The sequence below is a fragment of the Triturus cristatus genome, chromosome 9 (genome assembly GCF_964204655.1).
Source record: "Triturus cristatus chromosome 9, aTriCri1.1, whole genome shotgun sequence".
Classification (NCBI taxonomy): domain Eukaryota; kingdom Metazoa; phylum Chordata; class Amphibia; order Caudata; family Salamandridae; genus Triturus; species Triturus cristatus.
This window is the reverse complement of record NC_140592.1, coordinates 318,364,268-318,380,719: the sequence shown is the minus strand read 5'-3', so window position 1 is coordinate 318,380,719 and position 16,452 is coordinate 318,364,268. Positions and strand designations below refer to the sequence as shown.

The 16,452-nt window shown below is 44.0% G+C and overlaps 1 protein-coding gene across 1 annotated transcript in view; it reads right to left on the bottom strand.

Annotated features, from left to right (window-relative positions):
- USP4 (ubiquitin specific peptidase 4) overlaps window positions 1–15,943 on the bottom strand; it is a 776,462-nt gene extending 760,519 nt beyond the window's left edge. Inside the window, exon 1 of the mRNA XM_085625029.1 lies at window positions 15,620–15,943. Within this exon, the coding sequence (XP_085481155.1) occupies window positions 15,620–15,753 (134 nt within the window). The 5' untranslated portion in view covers window positions 15,754–15,943. The remainder of the gene's footprint in view (window positions 1–15,619) is intronic.
- Between the last annotated feature and the right edge of the window lie 509 nt (window positions 15,944–16,452).

The window sequence follows — 16,452 nt, the reverse complement described above, 5'->3', positions numbered from 1 at the left end:
AATGAGTTTCTCCCACAGCGAAGACCCTACTTAAATATTAAGCAAAAGACAAACAATGATGGACAGGATGTGGGACAAATCAAACATTAACCTCCAGTCAAGAGAACAGGGTTAAATCCATTGTTCTTCTGCTCACCATGCCACCCCAGTTTAGAACCAGCGATATGTAAAAGAGTCTTGACCCTGCTCCTCATGGGAATAGTCCAGCCCGAAATGTCAAGCCAGGTCCTCCCTGGACCAGAAACAAGCATCTTGGGACCAGTTTCAGGGTATCACCACTCATCAGCCAGGATGGCTTGAAGCCAGTGGCACAGTGATCCCGGGACCCACGTCTGGGCATACCCGGTGCACCTCGGCGAGAAAGCAAAAGAGACACAATGATGGACAAGTCTGGCCTGGCTGATGAGTGGTAATACCCCAAAACCGGTCCCAGAATGCTTTTTTCTGGTCTAGGGAGGACTTGGCCTGGCAGTTCGAGCTGGGCTGTTGCCATGGGAAGCAGGGTCAAGACTGATTTGCATATGACTAGGTTTAAACTTGAATGGCATGGGGAGCAAAACAACAATTGATTTAGGCCCGGATCTCTGTACTGGGGTGAATGTTTGACATTATTCAACATTCTGTCCATAATTTGTTCTTTTTGCATCCTCCTTAAACATTATTCATCTGTTTCTAGTACTGAACAAGAGAGCCCCCGAAGCAGCGGTTCTTTCTGTTGACTTAGGAAAGCCCTTTGATACTATTTAGTGCCACTAGTTGCTTATAGTGATACATAGTATGAACTTAGGACCCGAGTTAGGCAGACTGATAGAGCTAAATTATGCTGGGGTGCAGGCCAGACTTAAGAGAGGTCATCTCCATGCTTGCCGTGTCCATCATACCTTTTGCTAAAATTATCAGGAAGGAGGGCCAAGGAACGGACATACCACTGCACGATAGGGAACACAACATTTCCCTTTAAGCAGATGACACCCTTCTATTTCTGCAAGACTCTGGTATGGGGATAACTTCTGAGGATGCAGATGCTGCAACTACCGGGGGAAGTACCGGGACTAAACACAAATTGGGAGAAGATTCATGTCTTCCCAGTGGGCAGCAAAGTCCAAGAAATCGCACAAGTGACCGGAGCCCCTAGAATTAACGGGGCACCCCGAATGTTTCAATACCTAGGGGTCAGAATTTAACACTAGGACATAGAATGCAGAGAAGGCGATTTCCATGTGGTACTGCGCTCACTGAAGAGTAGCGTTACATTCTGATGCACGCTTAAGCTCCCTATTATGGCAAGAAAAGCACTCACGAAGAGGACTATATTACCAAGGATACTCTACCTATTAGTGAACCTCCCGATCTGGATCCCTCAGTTGTGGCTCTGGACCCTATTTACACTAATACGCAATTTAATATGGGACAGAGGTAGGCGTCGGGCTTCCTTGCATAAAACCAGGAAGGGTGGACTGAGTCCCATATTTCAAATTGCACCATATCACTGCCAAGATAGAGTGGTTGGCTTGATGGGCGTCCAGTCTCCAAACTGAAGAAATAGGATGCTTCTGAACACTGCAAAGGGAGTGGGGTCTTGGTGGCCCTTATGCTGGGAGAACACCTCTGCTTGGGGCCTTTGGTTGCGTTGTGGAGGACAGACTTCGCTTCTGGTGGAAATCTATACAAAAAAAAAAAAATTTATTCTATATGCCTGGCGAGACCCTTGGTCGGCCTCCCTGCGCTGAAAAAGAGCATTTATATGGTGCATAGGATTAGCTAGATGGACAGACACAGACCAACTCATGGCAGGAGACTGCTAGGGAGAGGCTAAACTGAGGACTCTGGATGTCCTTATCACAAATGCTGGTCTGCCGGCTTCACAATTCCCGATGTATGCCTCACTGGCCAGGGCAATACAACATGAATTGTGGCAAATCCTTACATTTGGTGGCAGGTACAAGTTAGTTTCCTGCCTTTACAAATTAGCTTAGTTATGACTAAGGCAGATCTAACGCCAACGACCTATCCGACTCCGGATTGGTCGAGTCCAGCGCATAGAAGAATGGGCTGGAATACTTGAACATATTCACAGTCTCATGAACCACAAGGTTCTGATAACCCAGTTAAATTACCTCCACATGATCTACCTTACACCACAACCTGGATAGAATCCATGGGACAGGAGATAGGGGATGTCTAAGATGTAACAAACTAGATACTGACTTCATCCATACGAGCATGGTCATCGCATGGCATAGCGCAATTTTGCCAGGCTGTAACGGGAGAGCTGGAGAAGAAATTAGATCATTCAGAGCTCCTGCGGTAGGAAGTATGCTTACTAGGGCTAATCTCCCACCCCAAGGCCAGTGGGAACGGCCGCAAAGTTTTTGAACCTGGGCTTGGTTCTCGCTAGAACTCTTGTGAGGATCACCTGGGGACTATCCCATTGCAGGTGGAAGAGAGATGTTGAGCGACAGAGAAGCAGTCCGCCCAGAGGGACGAAGAAAGGAGAGGCCTGCTTGACTGTCAAGTGCTGATAAAAGGGTGGCTGCCTTGGCAAGCTTTATGGGAATGGGAGAAAGGTTGAATGATGTTCTTAATAATTACTGCCAGGTAAATGACAGATGTATGAGCCTTCACTGATTGTAATGCGCCCGATGCTCAATATTTGTTTCAACAATATGGGAACTGATGGCTGACGACTTTTTAAATGAATGCCAGATGATAATTCACAGTTATTGCTTTGTGTGCTTTATCTTAGCATTTTGCTTTTTTTCTTTCCGTTTTGTATAGTATTGTTTGGCTGTAGCCACTTCTTTGATGTTTTGATACTTCAGGAAGAACATATCCATACCTATGGACTCAGAGACTGGCTACTGCGTAAGTAAACTGTATTGATTAAAGTGATGCTCGAGAATTAACATGATCTCGTTTAAAAATAAAACAGTTTGAGGGTGTCAGCGAGTACCTCCATCTAGGATTCAGAGCCTTGAGATACCCAAGGCGTGCAATTGTCTGGTCAGATGGTGAAACCAAATACCATTAAAGTGGCATCACTTGCCAGTGACTGAACAGCTATGCGCCAAATAATGCCATTAAATGCCCAGAAAGTTGCATGTTTGTAACATTAAGGGCTGTTTTTACATACACAGAACACTACCATATTTATCCTAAGGAAGGTCATGACATTATTCAGATATAATAAGATGTATGTTAGCATTTGTCCTCAAGTGGAAGCAAAGACCAACTATTTTATTTTTTTACAGCACTAAAGTTCATGGGCCACATAAGGATCACACTTTTACGAGTTCATGAGCTGTCATAACCAGGAAAAGTTGAATCATACCATTTAAAGTGCCTCTCTCGGTCTTTCAAGCATAATCACATGACAACGGCTGCTTAGGAAGAACTCGTTTAGGGTTTGGAAATCTTACTCTACACTGAACGTTCGGGACTGGCTTTTTGATTAACAGAGTTTTTGTTTTTTTGCAAAATAGCGGCGATTTGTATAATTTTTACTTCAGTGTTCATTGAAACAGAGGGTGAATAGCTTTGAAAGTAAGCCAAGCAACATGACATTTCAAAAATGTTCCAACTGTATGCACAGTCAGAGTATTTTACTCCACTTTGCCTTCATTTTTAGGTCTCGCCTAGGCAGCGCGTATGCGCGATCTAGGAGATGACCTTTAGAAAATGGTCAGCTCTTTTCAAGCACTAGTGCTGGCATCCACCTTCCGGGAGCGGGCAGCGGCGCACGTGGTAATTGAAAACAGATGGCCCATGCGCCGCTGCTCGCTCCCGCAAGGTGGATGCCAGCACAAGCACAAGTGCTTGAAAACAGCTGTTCCTTTCTCAACTGCTTCTCTTGCTGTCATGCAGGGGCCATCTGGCAGTCGCATTCACTTTTGCGGCTGCTTGTTTCAGTGTCCTGTTGGATTCAGGGTCACTAGTAGTAGAATCGCTCAGGTTTTCCCTTCTATCTCCCTCATGTACCTCTTCCCCCTCCAAAAAGCTCGAAGTGTGCTTCCCTTGTGTGCTTATCACGCCAATGTGTTTCTCGTATGTGTACTCCTCCTACTTCTGTTGTTCGTTTTCCCCAGGTTTCTCTCTGCTTGCTCCATCTCCGTGTTCCTTCCCCATGCCTTAATGTTGCTTTGCCACTTCTGCGCCCTAGTGCTGCTTCGCACTCCCTTCTGTTGCTTTCTCTCCTCTGTGTTGCTTTACTCCCCCTCTCTTTGCTTCCCCCTCCAACCAAGGATGCTTAGCATACCTCTTCTTGTTGCTTCCACCCCTTCACGTTGCTCCCCTTCCCCCTCAGTGTTGCTGGCAATTTATCATATTTCCACCGTCTGGCAGCCTGGTATCCGCTTCCGCGCCATCTTGGAATGAGACCGCACCAGCCGTCCTCAGGAACGGGTTAAGCGGTAGTTCCAGTGCAGGGCTCAAGAGCTTGTGAACGGCACATAAGCCGCTCCGGAGTACAGTGTGAGCTAAGGTTGACAATGCTGTCCATTCCGCAGCACGAGGAGTCTCTGCGCATGGCGGACTTTCACTACAGTGGACCGTTAGAACGCAGATTCTCCCCATACATCTTCAACGACGGGTAAGGCTTGGAGGAGCTGTGGTGGAATTTGTGCATTTGCCCCGTCATGCATGATGTGCATTACATCTCGGGAGATGTCAAAAGGACTGAGTGTTGCGATCCCTCCCCCCCCTTTATTCATTGGCTCTTCAAGTTCCCTGTTTACCTATTGACTTTGTCAGTATTGTAAACTATTGTGTGTTGATAGTTTTATTATTGGTGACAAAGTCTAATTTTTATGAAAGCTAGACACTAGGGTTGCTGTGTGTAGTAACCACACATGTACCCTGCTAAAGTAGCTTGCCACACCGAACACGTCAATAGTTGAGATTACCTGAATCTAAGAATGCGTTGATAAACTTTGAAGCGAGATTTGCATGGAATGCACCCTACTAGGCTCGCTTTTCTTGAAATGGTCCTCTGACAATAATATTTGTTTGGGCAGTGATAAAGTCAGTTACTTTCCTTTTAGATTTCCCTTCTGTACGGATGCATTTTGGAATTGATTTTTTATTGCCACTATATCCACTTTTTTCAGCGCGACTCTTTGGGGGCTTCTCTCAGCACACTCCGAGGCTACCTGCCCTTCGTGATCACTCCCTCCCTCCTTGTTCTGCTGCTTCCCTTAGCTGCCCCTATACTTCTCACTGCAAGCTATCCGACACTGCTCCCAATGGCGTGAGCTTCCACACATTAGTCACTTCTGCAAACTTCTCTTGGCTGCCCCTACACCACTGCAAAAAACTCGCCACTGCTCCCAATGCCACGAGCTTCCACATGTTCCAATTTCGGCTTGAAATAACTTTACACATATTCAGAAATTAAGCTATAATTCAACGACTCAGGAGAACGTGCTGCATGGTTAAACACTTAGACGGTCCCAAAGGCGAGACCTACTGGCTATGCCAATGCTTGTTTTCTTTATCTTATTCTTTTGTTTTTAGTCTGTCTTTCCTGTACCCGGCTCTGGGTCTATTAAATATAAATACTTTTAGAGAACAGAAAATGGGCCATTCGATGAGGGGCTTAGCAAGGTCCATTGTGAAATATGATGAGTTTATTTCCCCCCCATGCCCTTAGAGCGCACTAGGCATGGCAAGTGGCAGTGCCCAGCAACCCTAAGCATTGGGAGCGGCCTTCTACCATGCCCAGGCCCACATTCACAGTTGCCTCTAACCATGTCCTGTAGCTGTGCCTAAAGGACACCAAGAACAGGGCAGATCCTTCGGCCAATATGCCTACCCCAAGCTCCCAGAAGGCACAGCCTGCAGTTGTCATTAGAGCACAAGAAATACCTTCTGCCAGTGGTTATTCAATTGCTGTTCTATTTTTAAAATAGAATGTTTCATCCAGCTTAAATTCCTTTAGAAATTGTAGAAACACCGCCCTCCAGTATGCTGTCCTTAGAAAGCCACTAAAAAAAAAAAAAAACCACGAACCTTTGGCACAATTAAAAAAGGGGCCTTATATTGAAAGGGAGCACAGGATGCGCGAGATTCTTTCAACTAGAAACGTCAAAAGGATTCAGATACTGAAGTATCAGTTTACCAGCAGTAGGCAATGTGATAACTAAGTCAATATGCGAAAACATTCGGCTATGGTGGGGAATGATCCAGAACTGCCACAACAAGCTCACAACAAAAAGGAGACCTGGCGCCCTTAAGCAAAACAAAGCCCATGATAAAAGTCAACAAAAAGGGAGACGTGTCGCTCTTCAGCAAAACAAAACCCGTGAGATAAGCGTGCTTCCAGAATATACTTGCCACCCTGCAAGACAAACTGAAATAAGAGCACAACACATCCTTGTAGCCAGAAAAACACACACACATCACGACTTTCAATGCTGTTATTTCCCACCCAAAACTACTGATACGGTGAGGATGGATTGGTAACTGATGCGGAACTGTCAAGAAATTCCAAGCCATCTGTATGGCATGGGGCAGGATTACCAGTGGTATTTCTGTTGCCACAATGAGTCTCCAAGTAATTCCACATTAACGGCTCATTTTCTGGGGGAATGTTTTAACAAGTTATGCCTAGGAATATGTTTCAGGAAAACCCTGTAGTATTACTAGATGCCAAAAACAAACAGTGGCAAGCAAAATCTTTAGGCCCCTCCCTGTAAAGACGGGGGAGGGGTAACACTCACCACGCTCCTAACTTATGCTTGCACCACACCCCTCATCTTCGTGAGGTATCGCAGAGCCAAGCTACTACATTTTACACAGTCCCATAGACAGTGCTTAATTTGAGGTGGAGCCCACTGGCACTCATTTTCTACTAATCAGACTTTGACCCAGAGCAAGAGAGAAAAAAAGATGGATGGAAAAATTGTGACAAAGGGAGAAAGCAGGGATGCCAAACAAACTGCTAGAACAGATGACAGGAGGTGTTTGGTGATGAATAAAAGAGGCGGCTGATCTACACTGATCACACTGTTTTAACACAAAGTCCTGACTTCTGAGTATGCCTGCAAAACCTCGCCCGAGACAACACGCAGCGCAAAGGCAATGAGATTACTATTTTAGCATGGAACATAGCTAGATCGCAATCAAAGCTCAAAGATAGCGACTGGGTGGCATTTGTAAGTTCCCAAGAGTTCTGCTGTTTTCAGGCGATGTGGGCAGTGGACAGTACTGCAGCTGTACTGGCACCCCCAGATTATATGGGCTTTGCGATTAAGGCAACCAGATCCAACAGAAGAACAACTGGGGGGCTCTCGACTTGGATCTCAACAGAACTGGACTATACAGCAACAAACATCTCCTCATCTATGACTCCATTATGCATGTTGCAAGCAAGACTGTTTAAGATTAAAAAGAAAAAGCACACTCCGATAGAGGTCACAAATGCTTATTTCAAACCAAATCAGTATGGTAAACATGTGGATCAATTAGCTGAATTAAACAAATTAATTTGTAGAATAAAGGCCAAGGTGAACCCAAGCGTAACATATATTATATTTGTCTGTGGAGGCTACAACATCAATTTGTCCAAAGGCCAACGGGATGACACAGCAAGCAAGAAGGAGGTGAGCCGGGGCATCCCGTGGTCAGAAATTGGAAGCTCCATCCCACTCAGCAGACACAGGAAAGGAAGATTATTTGCAAACCAACTATCCAATCTACAATTAAGCTTTTTAAATGGCCAAATCATCTTGAATAGCCTTGCAGCCCTTATCTTTAAAAGCAATAGAAGAACTAATTTGATTGATTACATCCTATTCCCAAATGTACTATGGGAATTGGTGATGGACCTGGGGGTAGCCTAAGAGTGACCACGATCTTCTATGCTTTAGATATGGAATCCTGGCTGGACTCAAAAACATTACGTGCTTCACTGCCAGTATCCTCCCAGATAATAGGAGGAGAGTGGTAAAATAGAATGTGGAAGCCTACTTAGAAAAGGAGAGTATGCTGATTATGTACATAGAAGGGTTCTTGCTCAATAGCTGTGATGCCGAGGACAATGACCATAATGTCATATTAGAAAAATTACAATGCTGTGTCAAGCGAGCTCATGCGCTTCCAGTCTGCCCGGTGGGCAGTTGAGCAAAACAGTGAGAAAAAGCATTGGCATAGCCAATAGGTCTCGCCTTTGGGACCTGCTGGTTTGGTAGTGCCTTAGGCAATGCACTTCAACGTTGGCAAAATACTGTGTAGCATGGGCAAAAAAACAAAACATTAAGTATACGTGTGCTAAGCGTGTATCCCATGACATAATGTAAGACCACTTTGGTTCCACTGAAAGGAACAACATAGGGTGATTCTGGCTTTTGAACAATGGGACGTGATGATCACAACACTAAGAATGATTCACAGTAGAAAGGCAGGCGTTGTGTGCCTCTCTTAGAAACAAACTTTTCAAGCTGAAGCTCTGAAAATAAAATGCTAAGCGTAATGTGATATGAGTGAAACGTGTTCTCATCTGGAAAGGGTAGCAGAACGAATACAATGTGGGTGAAGGCACGTATTTTTAATACAAAATCAGATCGAAGGATATCTGCTGCCTTGGAAAACCAATAACTATCTTTTACCTCACGGTGAAGTATTGTGTTCTGCAGAAAGTACTGTACTGCACCTTTAATTTGGGGAGTGGATAACTAAAGATAGGTTCAAACACAATAAAGAGAGGTCAAGGAACACAAGACATCACAGTAAATCTGCACTGTGAAAGATCATTGAATTGCTACCATACAATCAGCCCCTACAGGGCGTAATCACATGAACAGTGCATTATAAATGTTTTGGCCTTCTACGAATGCTACCATGCATAAGGCCCCTAGAGGACAAACCACTCCAGGATGTAGAGCAAAACCTCTAGCTACGGGAGAGCTTGAAAATGCATTGGAAGGCATGGATAGTGATTATTGAGGTTCCCCAAACTTAGGGGGGTGGGGGGGGGAGGACCTGGAAGTTGACCAGAATTGGAAGGTCATGTTGCGCTGAACAATCTGGGGGTGGTCTCGTTGCCCTGGGACCACAACAGGTTGAGATATGGATGAAAAGCCATTTTAAAGGCGAAGCCCACAAAACACTATGGGGCGAATTTGCAGCAAGCAGTGAATTTGATAGTAGTGGATCTCCTGCTGTGAGCAGCAGTGATATTTTCTTATTTTGTTGACAATGCAGCCTCGCGTGTACCAAAGCAGTCAACGCTAGTTCTATAATAGGTAGTAGCACCATGACATGCACACATCGCAATCTAAGCAGAATTTTTAGAAATATTCTGTGAGGAGATAAGAATAATTACAGCCCGGTTTACGGAAGAACCCTGGAGTGAGTGCTGCGGGGATGAGGGGCTGTGGTAGCGGCTGGATGCCTTTAAGCTGCCATAACAAAGACGAGCAGGAAAGGAATAAAAAAAAAAGAAAATTGTCACAGACACGAACTGATAAGCAGTAAAGTGGAAAGTAACCAGTTGTTGGGAGGTGCTCTTTGGGAGTAAACAAAACACAAAAAGGAAGGATTTACTAATAGCAAGCAACTATTTTTGAAGGACAATCGAAAGGACGAAGAAAAAGGCAATGGTGAGCTGTAAGCCCACAGAGTGGATACAGCATGTCTCGAAGAGACGGCGCATGCGCTGCCTAGGATCGACCTAAAATTGATACTGGTTGTTTTGACAAGAAGTGTAGAATTTCCAAGCTAGAAGTTATAAAGGCATGCCAGGACTGGCATTTCTCGTCAGCAAATGGTCTAGCATTCAAGACTGTAAAGAGCAAATATAAAGCCTTATTGTGGAACAAGAAATTAAATTACCAACAAGGAGTCTGAAACGACCTGATAAAGTCAGCAGAAGAAAAAAATTGATATTTTTTTTTTAGGGAAAAATTGCAAGAGTATTCAAGGATGTACCAATAGCCAAGACCACTACATTTGCGCACAGACCTCCTGGGTGGATCACTATAAGGCCATGTACCACAACAGCAACTGCGACCAGACGTGCCCACCGATCTCGTACTAATTGAACAATTACATATTTTCTGCCCAGAAGTAGACAGAGCGATCTTAAAGCAGAAGGTCAATAAAGCAGCAGGCCCCAATCAAGTTCCAACAGACATGTTTTGCTCTGCTCGTAAAGTCTGGTCAATGTCTCTGACCAAGATGCTCAATGCAGCACAGGGGAAAAGATCTGCCCTAACAGTATCCTTCCACAGAAAGGAAGTTAGCTACTACCTAGTAACCATTGGCCTAGATCATTAATTGATAGTACTGGGAAAATCTTTGGCCACATTCTTTTAAATAGGCTACAGGCTTGGGCAGACCAAAACAGGGTTCTAATAGATATACAAGCTGGATTCCGTAAGGGAATCAGCACCATTGATCAAGCTATAAATTTATACAGGATATATGTGTCAAGTAAATAAGTGTTTACGTCTCCCTTATATTTACCAATTACAGATCTCATATCATCATTTGATGTGGTTAATAGAGCTAAACTATGGCAATCGCAAAAAGAACAGGAGAGTGGGAAAAACCCTCCTGCCAGCCGTAAAAATCCTGTATGAATAAAGTAGCGCCAGCTATGAAAGCGTAGGGGAATGTAGTTCTTACTATAAATTCTATTCAGGTGTAAATCAGGGCTGAATACTCTCTCTCTCCCCACATCCCCCCCCCCCCGCTACTGTTCTCCCTCTTTTTAAATGACTGAAGAATTCCTCTGTAGAGGGAACCCGAATGTCCCCAAGCTGTGCAACAAAAGGTTAGTCATGCTTCTTTTTGCCGAAGACGCAGCAATGTTGTCATGCACCCAAAATGAAATACATACTTTGCCGCTATAAGGATTTTACATATTAATGCATGAAAGACAAAAATAATGCCAATGTCAACAGCCCCACCTTTAAGAAAATCTGCAAGGATAGCTGGACAGGTGCTTGAAAAGGTCAAGAACTAGGATTACCTGGGTGAATTCGCTTCACAAGCAAACTGACCTGGCAAGACCATGCCGAGAAAGCAGCAAACACTTTGCAGCACTCAGCAAATGCCATCCTGCTGGTTAAGTATAAAATCGACCGCCATGCCCCGAGTGTCATCTTGCAAGTATATAGGCAAAAAGCGGCGGCTGCAGCAGTATGTCGCTGAGCTACGGGGATCTAGCTACAAGTGACTCTAAAGAATTGAAAATTCCTTTTTAAGTCCTCAATTGAATTTGGGTCAGGGCATGCCACTTCTTTCTCTATTCTTGGATTTGGGACTGATGTCCATTTCTGACAGTGTTGCCCTGCCACAGTGTTGTATTGGCTATGCCTAAATCAAAATCGCCATGGGTCATCATATCTCTTAGCGTTTCTTTAAGTATCATTCCCAGGCAAATTCCAGCTTGACACTTGGTCAATCGGTGTCAAAAAACGCATGAAGAAGCTTTGCCTTTGTCATCTCTGGTCTAACCGAGCCATATTTGTCATCTCTGGTCTAAACCAGCAAGTATTGTTAGCGATAAGGCTGGTATGGTCGCCTTTCTGAGCTCGAAACTCGAGTCTTGCGTTGAACTTGCACACTCCTCAAAATTGATTGACAACTATTTGCAAGTAAAACAATAGCTGGGCATGGAAAAAGATCTAAATGAAATTGCTCCTGATACAAGTCGTACTTTACACTTAAAATTCCAGTTAGGCGCTTTACCTGGCTTAATTTGCTGCTAATCAACCCATGTCTGAATTCTATGACTGCAAACTTGAGGTCGGGAGACATTCCTGCCGTTTTGCTTTAAATGGCTCATACCACAATTTAAGCAAGTTTCTATTACAACTTGCTCCAAACCACTTGAGTTTTGGCTCAAAACAGATGTTGCGGCAATATATATGTCCATGGCAAGCTATACATGTATCTTTTCATGTGTTTCTACTAGCATTTTGAATCTTTCTTGACATGATGAATTATTACCAATACAAGTTCGGGTGCAAGTCTTATTGATTACAAGACTGTTTATGTGCTAATGCTAGTTTACTCTACATTTTTAGCATGATTAAAGCAAGCCTAGGCACACGCTAGTATTTTAATTCTCAATAAGCCGCTTGTCAAACTTCTTCACAAATTAAATGAATACATGTATCACACAAATGAGATAAAAACAGTGTGGTAGTGATGATCTGGTCTCCTTTAATCTGAGAATTGCCCATCCAACACGTGTTTAGTCTGGGGATGTACCCAACAAATTCTTGTTGTGTACGCTGATAATTACAGTGTCCAAAAATGTAATCACGGCCTAATTACTTTTTCAAAAAGAAAATACTTCTAGCGTATGTACCAGGAGGATTTTCATGTCCACTATGTAACACATTTGTATTCTCCACATCACAAAGGTAATGAGGAGGTGAACAGCCCACCCTTAACACTTTATGGGTTAAGAAAAATAATCCTGCATATCAGACTCAGTAATTATGTGATGTCTACCTCAACATGCTCGCTTTCCTTTATCTCATTAGCTCAAAATGTTTTCAAATCGTCAACATGGAGTATGTCCAAAAATAATTCACAAAAGCTTTGAGGCATGAGTAATCTGGAGTAAGGTGAAGGTTTACTGAAGCCACAAAACAGTAGGTGCACAGAGTGAGCCCCACTTCCTTGATTGATTTGGTTTTGTTAACCATGGAATGAGAACACTTTCTACAAATTAAAAAAAAGAAAAGTAAAAAATCTAGTTCTCTATTAAAAGCAAGGCAAAGCATGCAGAGTGCACAAGGACGCTGCTCAAGACACCTTCAAATGCAAGAGAACACAGCTGCACTAGCCATATAAAACAAAAACATCAAGGTGTCTCACTGCCCAACACTAAAAAATAGGAAACATTTCGATAGCAAGTAGCTTGTAAAATAAAACGGGGTATGGGCTGGGGTCAAAAACTCAAGACTTACTTAATACCTATGCAATGATTAAGCCACTGAAATCGCATGAGTTAGCCCCACTTTCAACCTAAGAACAAGTATACTTCTGAAGTCAACAGCAACACCCCTCAACCGTGGCTATGGAAGCCTGATCCAAAACTTCTGAAACTTTATGAAGCACACACCTGAACCCGATAAACAATTGAAGTGTAACCTGTTGAAAAAGACTACCAGCCTGAGCCTGTAAGAATATGGACAGGAGTATATAGATGCAGTTGCGTACCTTTAGCAGTGTGTCTTTTTTAACTCACTGGGAAATATTTATAATTTACAACTTTAATTGCAGCCAGAGGTCAGGAATTAGTAGTTCCTTAGCAGTGACAATTCTTCAGCTGTAAATCAATTTTTCAGTGGGCAGGAGGTGTAGCACCTTAGCACTTTGATGAACGGAGTGTTTGTAGGTCTTGGCTAGATAGCGCATGCACTGTCTCGAAAAGACATGTTGTATTCTATCTGTGGGCTTACAAACCACCCCTCTCCTACCATCGGTGAACATCAGTGTCTCTCTCATTTTCTTTGAGGCTATTCGTCATGGCATGAGGGCTTCATGCACTCTTGTGTTTGGCCCACACATAGTGCAAGGACTAAGTACATGGCTCCTTACACTGCTCCCGGTTTGCAGAGCTATTTTTTTCTTTATTTTCAAGTACTCCATATGAGTACTTGTGTTTGCAGACCATTTCCCTTGTACACACCACTAAAATGCATGCATATGTACATAAACAAATGCATTTCTTAAAAAGTTGTTAAAACACAAACAGTACTTGTTTATTTTTTGCACGATTCCATGGTATGGAGCGTTCACTCCATCGTCCGTCTTGCCATAGTTCTAACACCAGCCAAATGGTATTGGAGAACTTTAAGTGCTTACCAGTTACATTACACAATGACACATTCATTGACCTATGCAGGGGGAAGCTCAGGTGATTTGCCCAGAATCACAAACTTTTCAGACACCCTCTAGATTCAAACCTGGTTCCCAAGTTCCCGTCAGCAGCTATGGACGGTACGCCACATCCTCTCTTCACTTCAAAGCTCCTCAACTGTTTCTCACTATCACTTCCACATTTGTTCAGCAAGATCCCGTCAACACCGAACAAGCATTGGCAAAGCCAACAGATCTCGACAATGCACGACCGATTGATCTTGCAAATGTGAAAGTATTTGAGCCATGTTGTCTGGCAGCACATCTGCATTTCAGCATGGCTGAAAGTCAAGGCACGATAACGCGACCAGCACAGGCCACGTCACAGCGCTCTTTTGTGTTAGGTGGGAAAATAAACTCAACATGGAGGGCAAAGAGACTCTGCATCGGCTCAACATCCTGTGATTCTGGGCTTTCGGTAACTTTCAGCCACGCTTAACAGCAGATGTGCTGCTAGACAACATGGCTTAAAGACATTCACATTGACAAGGCCAATAGCACGGGCATTGCCAAGACCTATTAGCTTTGCCAACACTTGTTTCTGTTTGGAGACAATCAGTTGGATGGCAGCTTGTTCATCTAACTTTACTCCACCACAATAGTGCAGTACTAGGCTGTAGGCAGAAATGTATTTTATAACCTGTGCTGTATGTAAGAGGGGATTCTTAATGATACTACTTTAAGCATATTGTATTTTTAATATCTTTTTTAGTAGGTTTAACAGGCTATGTATGGCCTAATAAACGTATATATATATCTCACTACTACTAACAACAATGTCAAAAGGTGCACAATGGTCCGTTTAGTGACATAAAAACAAGATTACATGTGGGCTATACCATCGAAGGGTGATGGTAGAATCATCAAAAAGGAGATTCAGTTGAGGGACATAAATAGCAAATCATGAGAGGATGATGTAACAAATCGAATGTAGACGAGGGACACAGTTCAGTAAGTGTTCACGAAGATCAAATAAGTTGGGCCCCACTGATGTCAAGAAGATAGGGGAATTAGGGAGGTAAAATCAGCAAAAAAGGGGACTGAAAAGACGGAATGTTGCAGTGGAAACACACATTGTATAAAAGAGCAATGGGATCAAAGAGCAGAGAGATGGCACAACTCAAAGTGTGCACAAGCAAAGGTAGGTTAAGTTAGGATAGTGTCAAAGCTGGCACGAAAGGAACACCAAAATAAAGGTGCAAATATATTAAAAGAGGGAAGAAGAGAGTTTAAAGTTGAACGAAAGGAAAGTTGAAAATGACAGGAAGGAAATCAAATAAAAGGTAAGGAGTACATGCAATTAAACGTATGGGGATAACGACATTAAGGTGGAGTAGAGAAAACAAATCTAAACTAAAAATGTGCTGCTTAAACAACAGCAATGGCAAAAGGCGATAAGCCAGCAATAGTCATTGGGCTTGTTCCTGTACACAGAAGCAAGAAGCCTCTGCTGCTGCCTCCACAACCCTTCAAAGCTTTGCGCAATATCACTTCCTACCACACCTGCTGCTGACACTTCTAAGTCAGCCTGGGACTTAAGTGTTGTGGAGTACTAGGTGAGAACTCTATGAGCAACTGGTATATCCGAACGTGAAGGAATAGTCGCTCGGTGGTCACTTAGGGGAGGAAACTCGCCAGGCTATTACCAGCTTTTCTGCTTGTGCTTCCAAGGGTCACCCCTCCCCGGGTAATCGGTAGCCCCACTGCCAGGCCCATGACACAGCACTCCCAACACACTCACCAATCCTCTCCATTGCGCAGAGGAGCCTTCAGCAACTCCCCCAGCTCCGCTCTCTGGACGTCGGGCGGTGGGTCCCGTTGCGCTGCGGGAGACTCGAGACGCAAGACGGCTGGTTCGCTACCTCCTTCCGCCATGCCTGGGTTTGAGGATCTACTGTGATGGCCTGTCAGTTATTGCGCCTGCGCGTGCGCTGCAACCACACAGGACAGCAGTTTCAGCAGCGGCCACGGAAGGGCTGTGATTCAACCATCCACACTGCGCGGACCTTCTCACACCGTACAGCTCATTCGGTTAAAGCTGTACTTTAAACCCCGCCCTGCCTGTAAGATAGGAATGGAATGTTCCGCACCTAACAAGGGCACTGTGGGAGCCGAGATGATTTACCCACACAACATGGTCACTATCCAGCCTCTGTGTACCTATTTAGAAACGCTGTTCTAGTCTTTGTCTATTACGTTCCGATCAGAACGGCACGTGCTCAAACACTCGGAGTAGCCAATTGAGATTCAGAAAATGCTGCGAGCCTGACCTGCTTCTGCCACTTTAAAGTCAGGCAAACGTCTCTGTTCCACAACAGAGGTCTTGTAATCAGCAACGATGTTTGACTTCTCAGCATGAAGTTCAAGGGTTTGTGCCACGGCGCCAACCAGACGTAAGTTACACTGTCGGCGAAATGCTACGCGGTCCGCGATATTGAAGAAAGCAGTGTCGTTCGCAGCGACCTTAAATAGTTCACCCACTGGTTATCTTGTTTTTGGGGAGGGGAGGGGAGGGGGTGCAATTTTATTGCACCTCGTAAGTTCAAAACTCAGGAGTGTTGAACTTTATCACAT